Source organism: Otolemur garnettii, unplaced genomic scaffold, assembly GCF_000181295.1.
Source record: "Otolemur garnettii isolate 467f Iridium unplaced genomic scaffold, OtoGar3 scaffold00060, whole genome shotgun sequence".
Lineage (NCBI taxonomy): Eukaryota > Metazoa > Chordata > Mammalia > Primates > Galagidae > Otolemur > Otolemur garnettii.
The window spans coordinates 3,842,787-3,866,526 of record NW_003852455.1 but is presented as its reverse complement, the minus strand read 5'-3'; the positions used below and the strand labels follow the sequence as shown (position 1 = coordinate 3,866,526).

At 36.3% G+C, this 23,740-nt stretch overlaps 1 protein-coding gene across 1 annotated transcript in view; it reads right to left on the bottom strand.

Annotated features, from left to right (window-relative positions):
• Positions 1 to 3,548: 3,548 nt before the first annotated feature.
• ATP13A5 (ATPase 13A5) overlaps positions 3,549 to 23,740 on the bottom strand; it is a 117,889-nt gene continuing 97,697 nt past the window's right edge. The window contains exons 25-30 of the mRNA XM_003792695.3: positions 23,204 to 23,276; positions 14,201 to 14,375; positions 12,341 to 12,543; positions 7,725 to 7,813; positions 5,538 to 5,618; positions 3,549 to 4,063 (exon numbers count right to left, since the gene is read on the bottom strand). Coding sequence (XP_003792743.1) covers positions 3,803 to 4,063; positions 5,538 to 5,618; positions 7,725 to 7,813; positions 12,341 to 12,543; positions 14,201 to 14,375; positions 23,204 to 23,276 — 882 coding nt within the window. The 3' untranslated portion in view covers positions 3,549 to 3,802. The remainder of the gene's footprint in view (positions 4,064 to 5,537; positions 5,619 to 7,724; positions 7,814 to 12,340; positions 12,544 to 14,200; positions 14,376 to 23,203; positions 23,277 to 23,740) is intronic.

Below are 23,740 nucleotides of genomic sequence, written 5' to 3'. Positions count from 1 at the left end.
CCAATGTACACAGCCCTATTGTGAAATTAATTTATAGCTTTCATATGAAATCTATAATCTAATAACAGCCTAAGTATACAGGGAGGGGGGAGGGAGAAGGAAAGGGGGAATGGGTGGAGGGAGGTGACTGGAGGGATCACTTCTATGGTTTATCTTACAAGGGTACAAGTGAATCTTTCCAAGAGTAGAATATGATTGTCTTAACACAATAACTAAGAAAATGACATGAAGGCTATGTTAACCAGTTTGATGTAAATATTTCAAATTGTATATGAAAACATCACACTGTACCCCAGAATTGCATTAATGTACATAGTTATCATTTAATAAAAAAATAAAAAATAAAAAATAAAAACCATTCATGGGGAAGAATCAGCAAAGGAACCCTGGCAATATGAAAAATCAAAGCAGATCAGACCCTCAAGAGTTTGCAATGGAGCAGTAGCAGAAAATTACATCCATAAAGAAATTGTTTAAATGATAGAAATGGAATTCAGAATATGGATGCAAATTGAGATGAAAGGAGCTGAAGAAAGTGAAAAACTAGCAAAAAGTTCAAAAATTATCTCAGAAATCAACAAAATTGAAAATAAAGTCACCAAGGATTTGAAAATAGTTAAGAAGGATATAACAGCCTAAAGAATTGAAAGAGGCATTCAAGGAGTTTAAAAACACAGCAGAGAGTTTCAGAAACAGATTAAAACTGGGGAAAGAATCTCAGAACATTAAGACAAGACTTTTGAGCTAACCCAACCATTTAAAAATGCAGAAAAAGAGAAGCACTGCAATCTCTTAGATATGGGACTATGCAAAGCGTACAAAGATATGACTCATAGGTATCCCTGAAGAAGAAGAAGGGAGTCCCCAAAGCATGGAAACTCTAGTTGAAGATGTTATCATTGAAAATTTCCTAAATATTGCCAGAGACCCAGATACACAATTACTAGATGGCTATCAAACTCTAGAATGACTCAGTTCAAACAAAGCATCTCCTAGACACATTAGCCTGACCAAAGTTAAAATGAAAGAGGAAATTCTACAAGCTGCCAGTTAGTACATGAGAACTATGCACATAAGCAGCATCTGACCTGTTAAGGGCAAACCCATCAGGCTAATAGCTGACTTCTCAGCAGAAACTCTAGAAATCAGAAGAGAATGGGCTTCTATCTTTAATCTTCTCAGAAAACTACCAACCTAGGATTCTTTACCCTGCAAAACTAAGTTTCATATTCAATGTAGAAAATATTTTCCTGACAGGAAAACTGTACTACTACTACACCTGCCCTGCATGAAATATTCAGACCTGTACTATTTACAAACCATTGCAATGGTCTCAACAAGTAAAAATAACTAGTAATGTCAGGACAAAACCTATCTATCACAATGGCCCAAGTGATTAAGCAACAGAGTCCCTCACAAAACAATTATAAATCCACCCTCCTTATCAGTTCTCTCAGTAAATGGCTCAGACTCTCCACTGAAGAAACATAGCTTGCTGACTGGATTAAAAGAAAATTCAAGCCTAGTATCTGCTGTATTCAGGAAATACATCTAACACCCAAGGACAATCAAGACTCAAGGTAAAAACAATATTTCATGCTAAAAGAAGACAAAAGAAAGTGAGAGTAGCAATACTGATAGCAGATGCCATTAACATTAAAGCAACAAGAATAAAGAAGGACAAATATGGATGTTTCATTCTGATCAGGGGAGAATGTAACAAGAAGACATATCAATCTGAATTCAAAACCTCCCAGATTTATAAAACAAACTTGATTTTAAAACATGATAAACAACAACACTGTAATAGGGACTTCAATACCCCAAAGACAGAACTGAACAGATCCTTCAGGAATAAATTAATCAAAGACACTTTGGACTGAAACTTGACACTAGAACAATGAGCTTAAAAGACATTTACAGAAGAGTTTATCATACTACTACTAAATATAAATTATTCTTATCAGCTCATGGATTGTTTTCTAAGATAGATCATATCTAAGTCACAAAACAAGCCTCAAAAAATTTTTAAAAACAGAAATTGTAGGGCAGCACTTGTGGCTCAAAGGAGTAGGGAGCCAGCCCCACAATACATTCCAAAATGTTGAAAAGGAAGGAAATCCTCTCCAGCTCTTTCTACAAAGTAAATAACACCCCAATAGCCAAACCAGGAAAGAACACAACAAAAAGGGAAAAGTATAGACCACTGTCATTAATAAATACCAATGCAAAAATACTTAATAAAATCTTAACAAGGTCACCAGAGTGCAAAACCAAGCATCAAATGTACTTAGTACTAATTTGAATCTAATAGATTAACAACTACATGCTCACTAAAATTAAAGTGGAGGATATGGATAAGTTCTCACTCAACAGGTACATTGCAGAAGTATAGGGCATACTTTCTGCATGAAGGCCACAAGTACAACTCATACCTAATCTTACAAAGGCAAACTATGTAACTTAATAATATGTACCCCTATATTATTCTGAAATATTAAAAAAATGAACAGAATTAAACACTGGTTGGCACTGAATTGCTCCTCCTTTTGTGTAGGAATTATCTTTTATTCTGTTGGTTTGTGTAGCAATATTTATAATACTATTTACAACAACAGATTGGTAAATGTTACAAACATTTGTTAATCCTAAAGATTTCAGAATTAGGCACATATTTGCCACTCACAGCATAGGACTGGTTAAATAATTACTTGTGATCTGTTAAAGATTTGTTAAATTAGAAAAGTTAGATTTATTATCAAAAGAGAAGCCTAATAGGTAATTTTAAATGTTTACTAGGAATAAATTTTTTTCTCTCAAATTTATAGGGAAGGTAATATATATATTAAAAGTGCACAGAATATATTTGTACCCTTTCTTATTGTACTTCATATGCCTCTAATAAGATGATTTAGATAATTAAAAGATGAAGCAGAACTCATGTTTGTTTAATACCCTCAGAACTGTCATGCTGTAGATGCAAACATGAGAACCTTTTCCTAAGATGAGTAATGTTGAGTGCTAGCCAACTTTTAAGAGTTAGAACTTGAGGTCTCCATGTATCAGTAATAAGGAGTAAATAAAGGTGTTACACTTCTTTAAGTAGAAAGCATCTTTAGCACTTTATTTCATTATGTTTGTGACCTTCCAGCTCACTGACCCCAAAATAATATACATTGAGAGTTACCAAACTTTGATGGAGTTTAATTAGATATTAGCTGTACCCAGGCCAAGATGATATGCAATTAACAAAACCTCCATCACCTTCCTTCCACACAATTCTGGACTTACTATGGTTAGGTCAAATTTTCTGAAATAAATACTATTTCTTATTTATTTATTAAAACCATACAATAGAAATAAAAGAGGAATTTTGATCTTGGATAATGATATGTATGTGAATATTTTTCACAAATGATTATAATATTTAAGTAAACTTATGACAATGTATTAGACTACACATTTCCTTAATTTCCCTCCTTTTATTGAGGCTCATACTGCTAATTTCACCACAGTATCATAAAAGCTGTACATTTTAAATGAAATAATGCTATACAAAATGAATAAAGTTGATGAAAAAATAATAATCTAGAAAATACAATCTTTTCTCTCACTAGTAAAGGATATAGTCAAAATCAGCCTATCTAAGGTCCTTTGTTACGAGGTTTAGTGCATTGAGAAATGTGCTATGAATGCTGAAAGACACAGAGAAAAGATAAGGGGAAGCTATCATTACCTCTTTACCATGTTTTAATTTGGGGGGGAAAGGTGGTGCTGTTCAGCATGTAGACAAGGATTCTGATTATAGTCTGGTCCAAAAATGCTGTTCTGTGGTTTGGCCTCCCAATTCGAATTTTTGTTTTGGAATCTGTTCATGGCTTTCATAGCCTCTGTTGATGTAGAATCCATTTTTGCCATCACCTGAATAATCTGTCCTGTTTATGGGAGGCCAGGTGCAGTCTTCTGCCAGCTTTTTTTGCCAGTTCCTATATTGACTTTTAGAGTAGCATCCAAATTGTTTCTTGATCAACAGCCAGAGCTCTCGATTTTGAAGGATGGCATCCTGGAAAATCAGGTGGGGGAAACAATCAACCATCAAGCTCTTGCCCACTGCAGCCAGCCCTCCCAGGCCTTCCCTGAGACACGTTCACCGCTGCTGCTTCCACAATCACCACGCCTGCAAGTCCCCAGTCATATTTGTTAGAAAGTGACAGAGGGCCTGGGTTCATAGAAATTTGCCAAAAGCTTACAGCCGCTCATTTCCACAGATTTCCTAGTTAAATCCTGGCTAGTGATTCACTTAGCTTTGTTTTATGGTCAGATTAAAATGATAATAATCATAGAGTACTCAAAATCAAGTAAAAAATTCACCATTCATCCTGCTACTTTGCCACCTGGCATGTAGACATTGCCAAATAAAGGTTTGTCAGATGAATTGGTGAACTGTAGAAATCAAATGGCTTTTTTTGTTTTACATTTTTAAGTGTTTTTTTTTTTTTTTAGTTTACATGCCAACACAATTTTTATACATTTATAATCCTGAAATTGGCCGCATGTTGCATTACACTTTTTTTCATACCAAACTTTCTTATGCACAATTTTTTTGTAACTGTGCGCCTTAATTTTTTTAAATTTTATTGTGGTAGGAACAGAGCTATGGTCTTCTAATAATCATTTTTAATGACTATATAGGATTTCTTCCAATTGTTACCAAGGCTGTTAAAAAATTATTATTTAAATAATTATCTCTACAACAGGTAAGTTGAGTCTAATATTTTGTTACTGTAGAAAACATGATGAACAATTTCATATATGTAATTTCATTCTCTTCTTCTGGGTTGTTTTAAAAAATATAGTCTCAATAATGAAGTTCCTGAGTTAAAATATATGAGAAATTTCACACTTAACTGTATAGAATGAGAAAATTGGGTATATGTTTTAAAAATTCATTTAGTCCCTTTTCCCAAGGCATTTACATGAATGTTTAAAACTCTCCCTTTAAAAAGACAGAAATTGAGCCTTTTACTGAGTACGTAAAGTCATTTCATGACACTGTATAGTAAAGAAACACCATACAAGAAGATCTTCAAGGGTAGGAATTGACTAGAAGGAGCAATGATGTCTGCTCTTTCTTAGGGAACTTTCCTAAAGATGACTCTTATTGAAATTAGAACTAGAAAGGTCTCATTGAATATTAGAACTAGAAGGTCACCTGGTTTCATTTTTACTCAATTACTGAGAATATTAGAAAAGACAATATAATGCCTTCCTGTAAGTAAAATCAGAGTTAATTTGATATTTTTCTTTCTATGCAGAAGATATTGGAAGCATTTCTATGCAGCCTTCAATGAATCTTAAACCACTCTCCAAGAAATTTCCTCCAAAAAGAACAAGCACCATTTTGGCAAACTTTTAACAACTATAATTTGGGGGGACCAAAGTGGTCATTCTAAAAAATGAGCATCTGTTGAGAATGTGACCTTTTATTTGTTTATCTTCCCAGGAAAATAATTAGAGCCATATAGAAATTACTTTACCTCTACAAAGAAGGCCACACAGAACTGGGTGAGAGCTACTACCAAAATCAAAACCCTCCATGAAGTTATGGTTGGGATGAACTGTTGAAAAAGAAATATCACTATTATATTTTGCACACCTTATACTTTGAAGAAAACATACTAATTATTTTATGTATTTATAATAACTTAGCTTGGAGGGTGGGGGTTACTTTCTCCACTTTGCAGATAACAAAACTGAAGGACTTAAAGCCAATAAATAAATGGCAGAGCCAGAATTCAAAGAAAACTGACTGCTTCTGGGGCTGTGATCCCCCATCTGCCTGATGGTGTCCATTTGTACCCGGGATCGCAAATGTTAGACAAGACACTCTGGATAGCAAATGTTAGACAAGACAATCTCTTCATTTTTAGCTTTTCAAACAGAGGGAAGAAGGCTAAGATTAAAGCATCATCTAATAATATTACTTTTAATTCTCGCAAAGCAAAATCTACTTAAAATTTATTCTTTAAGAGAGACAGAGAGGTGTGAGTTTATTTTGATTGAGACTAAATGAACATTTTTTCGGACTGAATGTTCCTAGCCTTAAATCTAATGGCTTGATGAAAGTTGAACCCTCCAAATTCACAAGATTTTAAGTCTTGAGAGGTAAATTAAATTCACTTACTTAATTGGTGCAAGAGCCACAACTTTCCATGCCTGTATTCATAGCAAAAGCCTGCTTACCCAGCCCTTTTACTGCCACACCCACCATCCTAGAATAGAATATGGATGGATACCTGTGCATGGGCCTGAGCACTCTTGAAGAGTAAATGGCAGACACTCCATAGTGACTAAATGTTCACCTTTACTTCTCATCCCTATCCTGATATGGGTTATTTCAAAGTAATACATGAACTTTGACTTTGACTTTTCTTTCCTTGCATGAAGACAGTCTTTATCAGGATTGTGAAATACAACATACTGGTTAGAATGGTTGTTTAGAGAAGGTGGGTCAGATTCTCAGAGAGAACCTGGCCTTTTCTGTCACTGCTACCATCATCCTGATCTGAAAGAACTCTTCTCCATCCCTTGGCCAAGAAGAGACTTGACTTATGTGCTGGTCTTTCCTCTCGGCTTCTGAACTACTTGAGAGCAGTGACTGCATCTTACTCATCTTTATAACCCTAGTGCCAAGAATACTCTGGAGCTCCATGTTTGCTAAACAGATGACTGTTCCATCCATGCTTTCCTTTACTCTTCTATTTTGGTTCCTCATACTCCACAGAACATGGCCTCAATTTTAGCCAATCATCTAGCACTTTATGAAGCAAACCTGCCTTTTGTATTTTATCTCTGCCACTTACCTTCTTTTGCATTTCTAAGACAAAGGAGGCTCTTTCAACCTTTTCTGCCTGTGCTTAGGCTTGTTCTGTTTGGAACTATCCTGACCTCCTACCTAAAAAATCCAGCCTATCTTTTTGGACTCCAATTAAGTTGCATTTCCCTCATAAAGTCATTAAGCCTCCCATGATAGACAGCTGTAACCCACAGTAAGAGCTCCTCCTTCCTGTATTCCTCCCAGTTCTTTCTGGCTTTATCCCCTCTTCAAGTATAGATGGCTTCAGGTGGCCATGTCATCATTGCACTTAAGTATGACTGATCTTCAAATCTATAGCTTGAAATTCAGAAGCCAATACTTCTCTATCTTTTATTTCTCTCATAATACAGGGACCCCAGAATTGGTTCAATAGGGTTCAGTAGCCTCTTGATGAGTTTAATTTTAACCCAAGCACCCTGAATCAAATTATGTTCCCCGAGAAAAATCCATACAGTCTTAGAAAAAGTGTGATGGTTCTATAATTTCTTCTTTTTCTCTCCCTTCACAACAATATTATAAAAGATTTCTAGATATATTTAAAAAATTAAATTTAAAGAATTATTTTATTAATATATTGGTATAATAGCAGAATAAAAGACTCAAACATAATATTTCTGGTGTGACAAGGATAAATGTGCCTAATTGATAATACTACTCATATGAAAACAATTAGAAGCTAGCATATGTAAAATCCAAATAATATGTTACTTGTTCTTTTATATAGAAATAGCCTGATAATATTTGATGGTCAGAGGGACTATGGAAATAATTGATTTGTGAATTACAATACAAATATGGTCCACTGCACATAAGAGTCATGCCAGATGTGCAAATGAATACCACTTACCTCCATTCCATGGTATATATCTTGAAAATCAGAAAACATAATGAAAATTGTGAGGCCCAAGGCAGATAGCAGCAGAAACGAAAATAAGTCTGAAGAAACACCAAACATTATTTTTAGATGCTAAAAGAATGTTTCACATAATTTGGCACACATTGCAGAATCAATTATCTCTGTTGGGCAAATACCAGATACATCTTCAGATGTTTTGATATATACTCATATGTTTTAAAATATGTTCTAATGCTTACAAGATAAAGGTGATATCTTAGAATCTTTCCCTGAATGTCTGAGTGTAGAAGACTGTTAATCAAATTTGTTGCAGTGATTTCCATAAAGGAATATCCATGAACACAATCACCGTATCTCGTGAGTCACGCATGCATGGGACGAACACGGTACATGTTCTTGGCACGTTGGCAAGTGTTGTTGTTCTTCATTGCCAAGAGAATAAAGTTCAAGAATCTTCAACTGAGATCGAAGGTGTTCCACAATATGGTCCCAGTCAGCTTTTCTGAACTGATCTCTGACTATTCTTTCTTATGTGCAATAGGAAAGGTAAATTACAAACAGCTGCAGCTTCCATGAAGACCCAATACTTTCTAGCTTCTGGGTCTTTGCTCCCAAAACCCTGTGTAGATGATATTCTTCTGGATTTGACATGTTCTAATTTTTCTTAAAGAGCTCCATTCAAACACCAACTTCTTTTCAAAGATCCCTCATTCTGGTTTATAAAACATTATTCTGTGTAGTATATATCCTACTCTGCTTTGCATGATCTTAATTTATGTACCAACTCAACTAAAAACACTAGAAGTGACCTTTGTGTCTGGTTCTCTGGGACTTGGACTTGAAAAAATATGTGAGAAAGTAGCATTTGCATCTGTAGAGTTCCTTCTTTCCAATCTGCCCCAAATTAAAACTAAACTTTCTGGAGTGCACTGTGCCAACACTGCTGTTCTCCTCTGTGTCTGTCAGAGCTTTTAGCAGAACACTTAATAAATGACGCCCTAGAAATATTTTTGATAACATCATCACCTTTGGGTCCAAACAGTAGCATTTAATCAGTGTTGCTATGATATAAATGATTCTTATAGTTTTCAATGTTATAAGCAAACAAGCTAGGTTTTCTTTTGTACTCTTTGTACCTCATTTATTCTACTCCACTGCCCCCAAAACACACACACACACACACACACACACACACACACACTCTCTCTCTATATATATATACCAACCAGAAGTCTGAGGCAATTGTCCCTCTGCATCAGGCTCTATTGTTGAAGCCACCAGAGTTTGGTTTTCCCCCTCAAGCACCTGCACCTACCCTCAGTATTCATCCATGCTCTATGTATACAACTAAATGCAGCACCTCTCAGAAGAATAACCAAATTAGCTTGGGAATGGAATGAGGCAGGGAGAAGAAAAGTGGGAATTTCATCTCCCCAAACAAAGTAATCTGAGAAGAGAAGTGGTAATAAGATCCCACGAGTTGGCTGTACGAATTTTCCATTTACTTCATTACTTCCAAGTCCCAGTGATCCAGAAGCTGGGAAGAAGAAGCCTCAAAGGTCCATTCTGGTGAAGGCCTGGTCGTCCCTAGCAAATGGAATGAGGCTGACCACATCACTCTGATCTCAGATGAATGATCTGAAAAGCTGCCCAGGCCTGTGTATAAGTGAGCAGTGTGGGAACACAATTATGATGCCCTCCTGACTGGAAAGGGTAAAGGGGAATTGAAGTGGAATGTTTGCCTTGCTTGGTTAGTTGCTATTGATGAGGAAAACTGAAAGAGGGGGACAATGTTGATATAGGTGACTTGAAAGGACAGGTTCTGAGCAAATCATTACAGCTTGTTCTCTGAAAAGAAATGGGTTAGTGAATATTCACACCTGTTTCCATAAAAATTGAAATCTGTACTTTTTCTGTATCTTGTCATAAAGTTGAGCTCTGTCAAAGGCTGTTCAGAAGGGCAAGGATTTTTGTGTTGCATCAAAATTGAGGTGCTTGTATATTCTAATAATAGTTGCAAGGATTTTGACTTTTTCAAAGCATATTATTTATTATAAGATTACATTTCTTTCTTTTTTTTTTTTTTTTTTGAGACAGAGTCTCACTTTATCATCCTTGGTAGAGTGCTGTGGTGTCACACAGATCACAGCAACCAACCTCCAACTCCTAGGCTTAGGTGATTCTCTTGCCTCAGCCTCCTGAATAGCTGGGATTACAGGTGCCTGCCACAATGCCTGGCTATTTTTTTGTTGCAGTTTTGCCGGGACTGAGTTTGAATGCGCCACCCTCGGTATATGGGGCCAGCGCCCTACCCACTGAGCGACAGGCACTGCCCTGTAAGACTACATTTCTTAGAATTTGTTGGTAAAACTTTCTTCATTTAAAATTCTCAATTATGTTTGGCCTAAAGGTTTGAATTCACTCAATATGATGTAACTAATCTACCTCTAATTCATTTGGTTTCCGAAAAAGGACTTTGTAGCTACTATTAAAAGTAAAATTCTAGCCAATCCATATATCCTTCCTATAAAATACACCAATAATTTATAATCACCCTATCAAATTTATAAACACTGCATCAAAATTTTGAAGCATTGTAAGAAATTTAGGAAGAAGTTTATATGAAATATAAAATTAAAGAAAGACTAAGCAGGCTCTCAAAATCTTCAGCAAAACAGCTATTTTAAAAGTGAAGTGAGAACAGAGAGAATTTGAATAATATAACTGCTAAAGCTGATTTAACATAGTAAACATACATTTCTAACTTAGGAAGAGGAACTAGACTTACTTTTCTAATATATGAGTAATATAACTTATTTAGAATATTAGAGTATGGAATTTATGATATATGAAGTGCAAACTGCAGTAATTTTTACAAAGCAGTCATTTCAGAAGATAGATTGATCATGACAATAAAACTAGAAATGATAAAGTTTAAATAATGTATTACTCCCAATGTACAAACAAAAAACAAAGTTCTAAAAATATATTGGGTTAAAAAGAAAATCAAGCCTGTATTTGTGGATTACCGAGAAAAATAGTAGGAGAAGAATGAAAACAAAATCCTCTCCTTTTTAAAAATTAAAAACACTATACTGAAAATTATTGGGTCAAAGAGAAAATTAAATCATAATTAGAGACATATGAAAATGTAAAGAATGTAGCCAAAACTATTAATTATTGGCCTTATATATCTTTCCAGCTTCAGAAGGATGAAAAAAAATACATGAATCATAGTCAACTCAAACATCAAAAAAGTCAAAGAAAGTAAGAAGATAGAAAAATGGAAAAAGCCAAAATTTACACACTGGAAAATTTTAAAAACATGCAGAATTATTAAATCTGAGAGTTGATTCTTTAAAAAGAACAGTAAAAATATATTTTTGATCCATAGACGGATCATGTCTATGGTTCATCCTTTAAGGGTACATGTGAATCTTTCTAAATGAAGAATATAAATGTCTTAACACAATAACTAAGAAAATGACATGAAGGCTATGTTAACCAGTTTGATGAAAATATTTCAAATTGTATATAAAAATAGCATATTGTACCCCATGACTGGATTAATGTACACAACTATGATCTAATACATATATATATATTTTTTTGATAAAAATAAAATTAACACATATTAGGGTATGAATATACTGTATTAAGAATTGCAAAAGTCATTAAAAATTGTGATAAAATATTACCCCAAACTTGATGCTAGGATTTTATAATCTCAATGAAGTAGAATTATCTGGCAAAAATGTTACTTAAAAAATATTTTCCAAAGAGGATAAACTAATCAATTCTTAAATAATTCTTTCAAATAAAGCATTTTGAACCAAAATAATTTTTACTAGTAGATTCTTGTAAATGAATAAGGAACAGATGATTCCTACATATAATTTTTTTCCAGAGGATGAAAAGTGATAGAGTTTCCAAGTCTAGTACTCAAACCTAACATAATATTATACAAAAAAGTTTCAGAATAATTCCATGTGAAATGTAAACATAAAAAGGTAAAATTCAATTTAGTAAAAGTATAATGCACCACCAAAGTTAGAATTTTCAAGAATATGGAGATGATTTAATAATAAATTTATTAAATTTAATAGGTATACATGGATATCTGTAATGCTTGAGTCAGGGTTACAAACATGGCCATCACCCAGACAGTGTTCACCCAGTAAGTAGGTTTTTATATATTTGTTCCTCCTCCTCCCCCCTGCTTGATTTCTGTTGCATTTTACTTCCTTTTATGCACATGTGTGCTCATTGGTTAGTTCCAGTTTAACAGTGAGTGCATGTGGTGTTTTTTTTTTTTTTTTCATTCTTTAGATACTTCAAACAGCCAATAAACATACGAAAAATGCTCAGCATCACTAATCACCAGGGAAATGCAAATCATGTGACTTGTTAATATGTGCACTTATCTGAAAATGAGCAGGTTTCTGCCCATGGGCTCTGCCATCTACAACCATTACATTCAACAATCACTGTAGAGTAACACGAATGTTTCCTTACCAGCCTATCATTTCACCAGTGGGTTGCCACTCTAAGGTAAGTGAGGAAATGGGAAAATATTCAGAAAGAAAAATTAAACTTCATATACTTACAGTTTGTATAGATAGGTTTTCGAAATGGCTTTCCTTTTGAAAAGATAAATGCTACTGTAATACAGTTGATGGTGGTAATAGGCCACAGGGTGGTACTCTCAAAACTTAAATTTGAACCAGGAATCAGAGTGGCATTTCCAGTCCAGTTTCTTTCTGTACTCACATTTGTTGAGAGATTACTTTGGTTGGTCACAAAACACTCACTATGAAAGAAGAGTCACCAGAATTATGAAAATTTTTATTCTATTTTTATCCATTAGGTAAAAAAAAAAAAAAAGCTAATTACTATCATGAGACTTTAGCTTTCAAATATTCTAGCCAGTAACTACCAAGACATATTTCTGTTTACCTCTTACAATGACAAAGCAGAAATAACATTCATAGGAAGTCAAGATTGTTCATCGTCTGGCACTCCATTTAGAACAAGTGATCTTTTTGAAAGGACTTGGAATTAGAAGTGGAGTCTGGGGTGGGCGCAGTGGCTCATGCCTGTAATGTTATCACTCTGGGAGTCTGAGGTAGGAGGATCCCTTGAGCTCAGGAGTTCACCCCCAGCCTGAGCAAAAGTGAGACCCCATCTCTACTAAAAATAGAAAAATTAATCAGGTGTCAGGGTGGCATGATACTTATAGTCCCAATTACTCAGGAGGTTGAAGCAGGAGCATCTCTTTTTGTTGTTGTTGTTGTTGCAGTTTGGCCAGGGCCCGGTTCAAACCTGCCACCCTAGGTATATGGGGCCAGCGCCCTACTCACTGAGCCTCAGGTGCCACCCAGGAGCAACTCTTGAGCCCAAGAGTTTGAGGTTGCAGTCACCTACAATGATGCCACTGCACTTTACCTGGGGTGGAGCAAAACTCTGTCAAAAAAAAAAAAAGAAAGAAAGAAAGAAAGAAAGAAAAGAAAAAGAAAATAGGAGCCTGAAGACTGAATTGCTGCAATCTCATAATAAAATCTCAACAAATGAGGAATTAGAATTAGATCTTAATTTTGGATCTAAATGGCAATCTTAGACATAATTTGATGATTTTAAATCTGTATTTCACTGATTTCCAGTGTGCTGTGCTTTCAGGATCACAGTGGCATAAGAAGCAATCTTCACATGCTCTGTTTTTAAAAAATGAGCTCTTTTCCTGATTTTTCTCTTGTGAGCCAGGAGGCGTCATCAGAAGAAAATCAAGTTTGTACATCTTTGTTATAGTCTACCTCAAAAAAATTAAAGTTCAAGGAGGTAAAGAGACTTGTCCTGAGTCTAATGCTCCAATTTACCCAGAACAATGATACCATCAATTAATATTTTAATTTTAACATTCATTTAAAAAAATGATTTAAGCAAATCTCTCTTGTATGTCTATACTGGACCCAGCAAACTAAGTCCATAGGCCAAATCCAACTCAGCACCTGTTTCTGTCAATAATGTTTTATTAGAATGCAGCCACTCCCACTTGTTTATACAATTGTCTATGACGGCTCATGTGCTACAACAGCAGAGTGACTAATTGCAACAGAGATGGCCTAGTCCACAAAGCCTACCTACAAGCTAGCCCTCTATAGGAAGTGCTTCCCAGCTCCTGATTCATACGATACCCAAACTACCAGGGAATGAATACATTAATTCCGTCTACCTGCTGGATGGTAGATCTTATACATTAACAAGCAATGTGACAAATCTCTTTCCATCCACTCCACATGGCTCACCCCAGCACTCCACCTATTAACTGTGCTCTTTCCTACCACTTGCGTTTTGCAGTGTCAAGAAGTGATTTTGTTAATTAAAGTTTTAAGATGTATGTTCAGACCACATTGAGCAATATTATTGGATGACATCACCCTCAGAAAGGAAGACTAAAACAATGAACTTACCTGTATTTATAGACCTCACAATACCACGGCTGCTGCTTCACATAGAGGAACGCACAGACCTGCACAACGCAGGAGAAGCAGGAATTCAGAAACACTGAGAGCAGCAAAGGGGGAGAAAGGAGCTGTCCTGCTGGCCGATAAGGAGCCAGCTTTGGGTAGGCATGAGTTGAACTCACTGAAAAACAAATGGGTTTTTTCCTGTTACAATTTTATCATCGAGTAGAGCAAAAGAGGGAAGCAGGGATAGAGATCAAGATTAACATCATGGCCAATGATTCATTGTCTGCATGTCTATATAATGAAACCTCAAAAACTCCAGACACTGAAGCTCAATTGAGCTTCCCTGGTTGGTAGTACTCAGTATATTGTCACTCATCTGTGTGCTGAGAAAGAGAGGCATCTTGACTCCACGGTGAAAGGACGATGAAGGCATTTATGTTTTCAACCTTTCACAGACCTTGTCCTGTGCATCTCTCTCTTTGGCTGGTTCTGATATGTATCTTTCTGCTAAACTAAATTCTAATCATAAGTACAACACTTTCCCAAGTTCTGTGAGTTGTAGAAAACTGTTGAGTCCTGTTACCTGAGGAAGTAACAGGACCACCCCCAAAATTTATTGCCAACTAGTTACATGTCTAGGTGGTATAGACACTTGTAAACTTGGGGCTGGTATCTGAAGTGAGGGCATTCTTGTGGAGGCTGTACCCTTAACCTGGGAAAGTTTAGGGTACCTGGTGTCAGAAGTTGTTGTTTGGGTAGGGTACACAAAGAGGGACAGACAATGTGGACTCTAGGAAATGCTAAAGAGAGATGCAGAGAAATTGTACTTTTGTGTCGTATAAGGCAGAGGCTGAATTGCTTGGAGTTCTTTCTGTACTCCAGTATCCAAAGTAGAATGGAGCCACAGAGTTAATAAAGCTGTCAGCAGGGAGAGGGTTAATTGCATCTCTGTGCATCTGGCTTCTACTTCTTTGGTCCTCATTATAGTTTCTGGTCTTTCCTTTACACAGTGACTGGGGTAGATTGAATTACTGGCCTCTAGTAGTAGAGCGTACTTTACCATTTCTGAATTTTCAGCTTCATTGGGTGACTTTCTCCGTCCAAAGAAATGTTAACAAAGGATTCACACATGTGCATAGCTAGGCTTGCTTTCTGGCTCTGCTCTCTGTCACCTACAATGACAGTATACCCAGTCTGTCCTTGAGGGCTGGACCCAGAATGAAAAGTATAGAGCAGGCCTGAACCAAGATCAGCTGATCTACATCATAAAGCAGATTGGCTCAGCTGAGCCCACCTGGAGCAGCTGAATGAAAGTGAACTTACAGACTCATGGATGGGGACAATGACTCCTTGATGATACTGTCTATAAAACAGTGAGTTTTGGGTTATTACATAGCATTATTTACAGATTATTACATAGCATTATTATGGAAATAGCTGATTGCTACATGATCCTTACACAGAATATTTTAACTTTTTTCACTTAAAAACCCCTAATATTGGGTGGCACCTGTGGCTCAGTGAGTAGGGCCACATATACCAAGGGCAGCAGTTTCAAACTCAGCCCCAGCCAAACTGCAACAAAAAAATAGCCAAGCGTTGTGGTGGGTGCCTGTAGTCCCAGCTACTCAAGAGGCTGAGGCAAGAGAATTGCTTAAACCCAGGAGTTGGAGGTTGCTGTGAGCTGTGATGCTATGGCACTCTACTGGGGGCAATAAAGTGAGACTCTGTCTCTAAAAAAAACTCCTAATATTTCTGACAGGGAATCTGTATACCTAACTATAGATAAAAATGAAAATAATGACTACCATTTTAGAATACCTATTAGGTTTTGAGGCTGTGCTACTTGTTTTATAAACATTATTTTTATTTCCTTAAAAAGCAATGCAAAATAGGTGAATTTTATAGGTGAAGAAACTGAGGTGCAGAGAAGTCTAGTCCCTTGCTTAAAGACCTGCAGTTGAGTAACAGAGGGGTGATGTAAACTCAAGTCTGTCTGATTGCAAAGCCCCATATTTCTGCTCTTAAGCATATTGAAGTATGAGGGCTCTCTTAAAAGAATAAAATGAAGAGTTTTGAAATACAAGCTTAGAAAGCAGTACTGTTTATCAGCAGCCAGAAAACTCTTCTGAATGATCCAGGTTTCCTGAAAATGATGATGATATATGCTATTAGATTACATGCATAGGAATGCAAATTTCTGAAGTGTTATATTTTATTTAAAATTAATCATTCCCCCTTCTGAGTTTCCACTGCACATCATTCATATTGCTGCTATGGTATAGGGTGTCTTGCACTAAATCTGGTTGTTTTATGTATTCAGCACTGAGAGAAGAAACCCGGCCTCTTTCTACTTTCTGGCTCTTCCTAAACCCAGCACAGAGGCTGCTGCATGGGAGGATTTCACAATTTCAATTCTATTCTCAAAGTATAGTTTTTAATTATTCAGCATCATCTGGATACCATGTAATTGTGTTTTCTCCTAAGTAGTTGATTTACTTTATGTCATGAACATTCCAAATCATATAAGTCAAATTTTGAGAGGCTTGTGAGTCCACATAAACTATATAAAAAATTCTGAGTGTGCATCATGAGATTCTAAGATGAAAAGATCTATATATTTCATCAAATTCTTCAAGGGACCAAGACTCAGAAGAAAGTTAGGAGTTACTGAAACACTTATGAGATGTATGAGGTACATTTTTAAAAAATTTTATTGAGATAGAGTCTCATTTTGTCACCCTTTGTAGAGTACCATGGCATCATAGCTCACAGCAATCTCAAACTCTTGGGCTCAAGTGATTTTCTTGCCTCAGTCTCCCTAGTAGCTGGGACTACAGGAACCTGCTGCAGGCACCAGCCATACCACCTGGCTATTTTGTTTGTTTGTTTGTTGGTTGGTTGTTTAGCAGGCCTGGGCTGGGTTCAAAGGTTCAAACCCACCAACCCTGGTGCATGTGGCCAGTGCCCTAACCACTGAGCTACTGGCACCCAGCCATGAGATACATTTTTATAATGGATGAATCCCTCCTATATCTCCCTCTCTGAATACTTCTTTCTCCCAGATGCTGAAATGGTGGCCTAAAAGGAGCTTCTGAATTACTTAAGCCACCTTCATTTACAGAAATGGCTGGCCTCAAAGTGGGCATCTAACCCAAGTTAGGTCATGACATTTTCTCTCCAGAAGATTTTCAAAGGCGGGGCTCACTTGACTATAGGCAGACAAGCAGCTAGATTATGAAGACTCAGTCCTAGTGTCACCTTTTGGGGTAGTTTTCAAGGTGAATGAGTAGAATACATCAGATGAAAACAGTAAGAATGGAAAGAGGGACAAGATGGCCACTCGGAAATAAAGAGCCTCTCGTGTTCTAGAGTTCCTCAGACCAGAATTTTTCAGATATTTCTTGGCTATTTTTCTTGGATTTATTTTTAGAATTATATTTTTAAACATCCCCCACCACTTGATATAATTTGAATGGATCTTATTGAAGAAGACAGAGACGTAGCTAGAACAAAAGTCCTTCAAAATGGCTGCCACACAGATTGGAGTTGATTTGGACTTCAAGACATGCCCCTACTTCACTGACTTCCCTCCTAACATCATGTCATTTCTCTTTATGATTTTATCTTTAGTGAATTATATTTTGTCTCATTATCTGCCTTTATATGTTGCCTTAAAACCTTGTGGGAACAAGGGAGGGTGTATATAGATAAGTAAATAATTAAATCCACATATGGGAAGGCATTGTATTTTCCCAGTACTAATTCAGGATTAAGACTGAAAACCTTCACTTGGGAACGTGGAAATGTAAGAAGCCTTGACAAGAGTACAGATGCTCCTTGACTTACAATGAGGTTACTTTCTGATAAACCCATTGTAAGCTGAAAAATATCATGAGTCAAAAATGCATTTAATGCTGTATACTTCACGTATGTTAGCCTAGAGTTAGGGAAAACCATCTAGCAACACAGTCCACTATGGAATATCTGTTGTTTTCTGTCATGTTCACATGACTGACAGGGAGCTGCAGCTCACTGCCACTGCCCAGCATCCTGAGAGAGTATCATACTGCTCTCTGCTGAATGGGTATCATCATCTGTGTATCATTGTAAAGTCAAAAATCATATAAGTCAAGCCATCATAAATTGGGACATATGTAATTCTACACAGATTGTCCAATTGTCAGTGACTCCTAAGGACTGGAGATGAATGTCCACAGTTCCCAGACTGATAGTCAAGATTCTCTGTGATTCGTCACAACTTACCTTTTCAAATTTTATCTCGTACTGTTTTTCTTCACACCCTCTACAGTGTAGTCAAATTAAAAACTCATGCCCCATACTTGTGAGCTTTTTCTTGCTCATGCTGCTTCTTTTTACTGGAAATATGTCTCTTTTAGTAAAAGATATTTGAAATCTATCCGTCCTTCCTATTGTTATTTGAAGGCTACTCATACAGTCATTCTTTGTATCTTCCTTTTTTTCTCCATTGTTATCTCTTAATCCAAAATTATCAGACACAATCTCTTCCTTCTCTGAACTCCCAAAGCATCTTCTGTTTTCTGCCACTCACAACTTTGAATTTACATCTTATTTGCTTATGTATGTGAATCTCCCTACTAAACTCTGAACTTGAACAACAAGCCTTTTCATGCCCCAGGCACCTATGTGACTAACACACAGTAAAAGATGAACACTTGCATAAGAGAATATTGAATGGGGCTTTCTTTATTGTCTGGAGTTCCTGGTCTTCATATTTGAACATAATGAATGGTAGGTGTCAATTTACTGTAAAAAGAGATGATTGCTATATTTCTACAGTACCTAGCAAGAAAGATCCATATTGGCTGTTTATGTCCCTCTCCAAATTACTTATTTATAGTTTGCATAAAATAACACTGTGGAGATTACCTAGAGGTTCTTTACAGGGAATTATTAGGAGTTGCATAAACTGTGCTTTCCCATTCAGCATCACTACAGTCCAATGAGGGGAAGTCAAAGCCAATCTAGGAGAGACTGGCAGTGGTGTGGAGAGTGCACATTGGCCTTGCTCACTCTTCCTTTCTTATAGGAGAGGGAAGAGGAAGACAAGCTTCTCGTATGCTATCTGATAGGTCAACAGAAGCCATGTAAATTATCCAGGCTAGAGTTATCCTGGAAGGAATCTGCCCAGTGGAGCAAGCTGCAAGGGCTAGAGGGCCAGTGGTAGAAAAGGGTTTTGTGGCATGGAGCACTGGGAGGCCACTGAAGAACAGTATCCTGCAGGAGAGAGCATCACCATGTCAGGGAACCCTGTAATTCATACCAATCCACAGGCATCTCTGAAGAACTCACTACTGAGCCCCAGGCACACTGCATGCCTCTGGATGCCTGCCTTGTTAGAAGGCATTTGACAGAACCTTAATACCCCTATGCGTGGCATTCTCACCTGCTCCTTGCTCCAAGCCACAGGCCAGGCTGAATCTAGGGGAAGAAAAGCTTTGAACTGGATGACAATATAAAACATTAATTTACAGTATGTAGACTTTACACATCTAAAGATGAGATCATTTTAATACCTAGGATCAACTAGAAAATGATCTGCTTGTGGGATAACTGAGCTTGTAGAAAAGGGAAAACAATAAGCTATTTGAAAGCATGTGGTAACAAACAAAAATAGCTGTTTTTTTGCCTCTATTCTTACCTTTATAAATCTCCCTGAGTTCAACCCACTTACTGAACCAACTATGGTTTGTTGAATAATAATTAGGTATGGTGCTGTCATTCCAATAGATCATTATGCTTCTGGTTATCACCATTCTGAGGATTTTTTCTTCTAGTGGTAATAGTGGTCCTGTCTTTAGTCTCCCAACAGCCCCATAGAGCCCAGTCTGAGATGTAGGGCTGAGTGTCCACCAAGTGGCAGGGGGCTCAACAGTCTATTGTTATAGGAAAGGATTAAAATAGCTTCATGACTATAGGAATAAAATTCATAACTAATTTCATAAAATTAAGTGTACAAAATCTCAAAATACTTGGTCAAGTTCATCTAGTAACTATTAGGCAAAACTGAAACTACCACTCATTATTGTCAATTTCAAATAATAGCGGTCTACCCGTGCACGTTCTGATTATCTTTAAGTGCTTACTAAGTCTTCTAAAAGAAGAAAAAGATTAAATGTGCAGTGTAAGGTCATTCATCTTGTAATGAGTCCTTAATGTGCTCTGGATAGTGATGTATACTTGACAAGCATAATTTCATCTGATCTGGACAATACTGTAAAGACATTTTGCCAAAGTTCGCAGATGTAGGAAGGCACGGAGGATGGCCCTGGCCTTCCCCTCCTTGCTGTTGCTTACTAGCTTAGTTCTTCTCTATCTCTCTCTCCTTTTTTTTTCTTTCTTTCTTTCTTCTTCTTCTTCTTCTTTTTTTTTTTTTTTGGAGAGAGTCTCAGTTTGTCACCCTTGGTAGAGTGCCATGGCGTCATAACTCAGTGCAATCTCCAACTATTGGGCTCAAGTGATTCTCTTGCCTCAGCCTCCCAAGCAGCTGGGAGAGGCACCCAACACAACATCTGGCTATTTTTAGAGATAAGGTCTCACTCTGGCTCAGGCTGGTCTTGAACCTGTGAACTCAGGGCAATCCACTTGCCTTGGCCTCCCCAAGGGCTAGGATTACAGGTGTGAGCCACTGCACCTGGCCTTACTAGCTTAGTTCTTGGAAACTCCTGGTGGTCCTTTTCCATTAGTATTAGTCACAAACAAATCATGCAAATTGCTTAAAATATCCAACATTAAAGAATCAATTTCATCAATTCAAAATTATCTACTCATGTGAATATTAATAACATGTCAAAATATAGGCTATGAATAGACATTTCAACCCTAAGAATCAAAATTAATATTAAAGTACTTACATCTCTGATACTGATAACATTTTGTGATATGGGTTGATATAATACATGCTTTTAATATCTCTTTCATGTTTTAAGATGCTTCATGAAACTCCCAAATATCCTGCATTGTCCGATTTGATTTTTTTTAGAGACAAAATCTCACCCTATCACCCTTGGTAGAGTGCCATGACGTCATAGCAACCTCCAACTCCTGGGCTTAGGTGATTGTCCTGCCTCAGCCTCCAGAGTAGCTGGGACTACAGGCACTCACCACAACACTTGGCTTTTTTTTTTTTTTGTAGATGTTTTATATGTTAGTTTCATAACACTTCCATTGTTGAGCAAAGAAAAATGTGACAATGCCATTCTTTTTCTTTGCTCTCTGATGAAGTTTCTTTTCTCACTTATTGAGAGTTGGCACCAAGCCCTGAGTTCCTTAGGAACTCCAGAGTAGCTGGGACTACAGGCACCCACCACAACACCCAGCTTTTTTTTTCTGTTGATGCTTTATATGTTAGTTTTCATAACACTCTCATGTTGAGCAAAGAAATGTGACAATACCATTTAGTTAGTTAGTTAATTTTAGTTAGTTTAGTTAGTTAATTTTAGTTAGTTTTCATAACACTAGTTATATTAGTTAGCTAGCTAGTTAGTTTCATTTGGTTAGCTAGTTTTTATAACACTAGTTAGCTAGTTTGTTAGTTTTAGTTGGTTGGTTAGTTTTCATAACACAAGTTAGTTTTAGTTAATTAGTTTTTGTAACACTAGTTAGTTTAGTTAGTTTTAGTTGGTCAGTTAGTTAAGCTAGTTGCTTAGCTAGTTAGTTTTAGTTGGTTAGTTTTCATAACACTAGTTATGTTAGTTTTAATTAGTTTCCATATCACTAGTTAGTATTGGTTAGTTAGTTAAGTTAGTTAGCTAGTTTTGGCTAGTTAATTTTCATAACACTTGTTAGTTTTCACAACACTAGTTAGTGTTAGTTTTAGTTATTTAGTTTCAGTTAGTTAAGTTAGTTAGTTTTAGTTAGTTATTTTGTTATTTAGTTTTAGTTAGTTTTAGTTTGTTAGTTTTCATAACACTAGTTACATTAGTTTTAGTTAGTTTTCATAACACTAGTTTTTGTAGCACTAGTTAGTTTTAGTTTGTTTTTGCAACACTAGTTAGTTAGTTTTAGTTGGTTAGTTAGTTTTTGTAACACTAGTTAGTTAGCTTTAGTTAGTTGGTTAGTTAGTTTTCAGAATACTAGTTAGTTAGCTAGTTAGTTAGTTTTAGCAACACTCCCATGTTAAGCAAAAAAAAATGTGACAATACCATTCTTTTTCTTTGCTCTCTGATGAAGTTTCTTTTCTCACTTATTGAGAGTTGGCACCAACCCCTGAGTTCCTTGGGGACTCCAGAGTAGCTGGGACTACAGGTGCCCACCACAACACATGGCTTTTTTTTGTTGTTGATGTTTTATATGTTAGTTTTTGTAACACTCCCATGTTGAGCAAAGAAAAAGTGACAATACCATTCTTTTTCTTTGCTCTCTGATGAAGTTTCTTTTCTCACTTATTGAGAGTTGGCACTAACCCCTGAGTTCCTTGATAGGAAATATTGTATCAGTGTCATCTCAAAAGAAGGAAATGAGCAATAGCTGCTGTGAGCCAGACCTTGCTTTTGAGAGAATTCCACTAAAATAAAATGCTAGCATTTGTTTTCATACATCAAAGACCTAGCAAAAACCTGGTTTCATGTCAATGTGAGACACTGCTGAATAATGGAAAGCAACCTTTGGGTTTTAAAAAATTCCCTTTCTAGATTTCATGTTCATTTTTCTATGTATAAGACATAAACCTACAAAGAATTCAGACTATGTTGACAGTTTTTTGAGGCTGAGACCTATTCATTATCAGGATAGTTTTATGCCAAGTCTGAGCATTTCAATTCTTAATTTACCCCCATCACCATCTGTACCTTTATAATATTTTGAATTTTTTAAAAAAGGAACAACTGAAGGCATAAAAAATTCACAGACAATGAGATTTTAGTAATTATGGTGTATCTTTCTCAAAAGTTCCTGATTGTGTGTTTTTAGAATTTCATAGATAAATAAAAATAATACAGTTTGCTTTGCTAAAGACCTTACTTGTTAAACAGACCATCAAAGTAATGGCTACATCTTGCATAAGATACTGGTAATTCCCAAATAGTTGTAGTTGCTGAAAAAGAAAGAAAAGTAAATATAAGTGTTGCTTCTGTCACTGAAGCTTTGTTTATGTTTTTTTAAATTATTCCCAATACTCTTTTTTAAGTAGTTAGGAGAAAACCGTTATTTTTCTTCCCTCTCAAGGAAGAAAATGACTTAGAATCCCTTTGTATAGAATAAGATCAGATCACTATTTTCCCAGTGTTTAGCTAAATTCCATTAGTGACAAAAGTCAGTCAGTTGGTAACCAGATAGCTATAGTCTCAGCCTGGGCAGGAGAATTCCCAAAATAAGGTGTTTAAGCTTAAACATTCTCTTAGAAATTTCAAAGAGAAATTTCATCATTGCCTGATGTTTTATATGTTAGTTTTCATAACACTGCCATTGTTGAGCAAGCAAAAAGAGAGAATACCATTCTTTTTCTTTGCTTTCTGGTGAAGTCACTTTTCTCACTTATTAGGAGCAGGCATGCAGCCC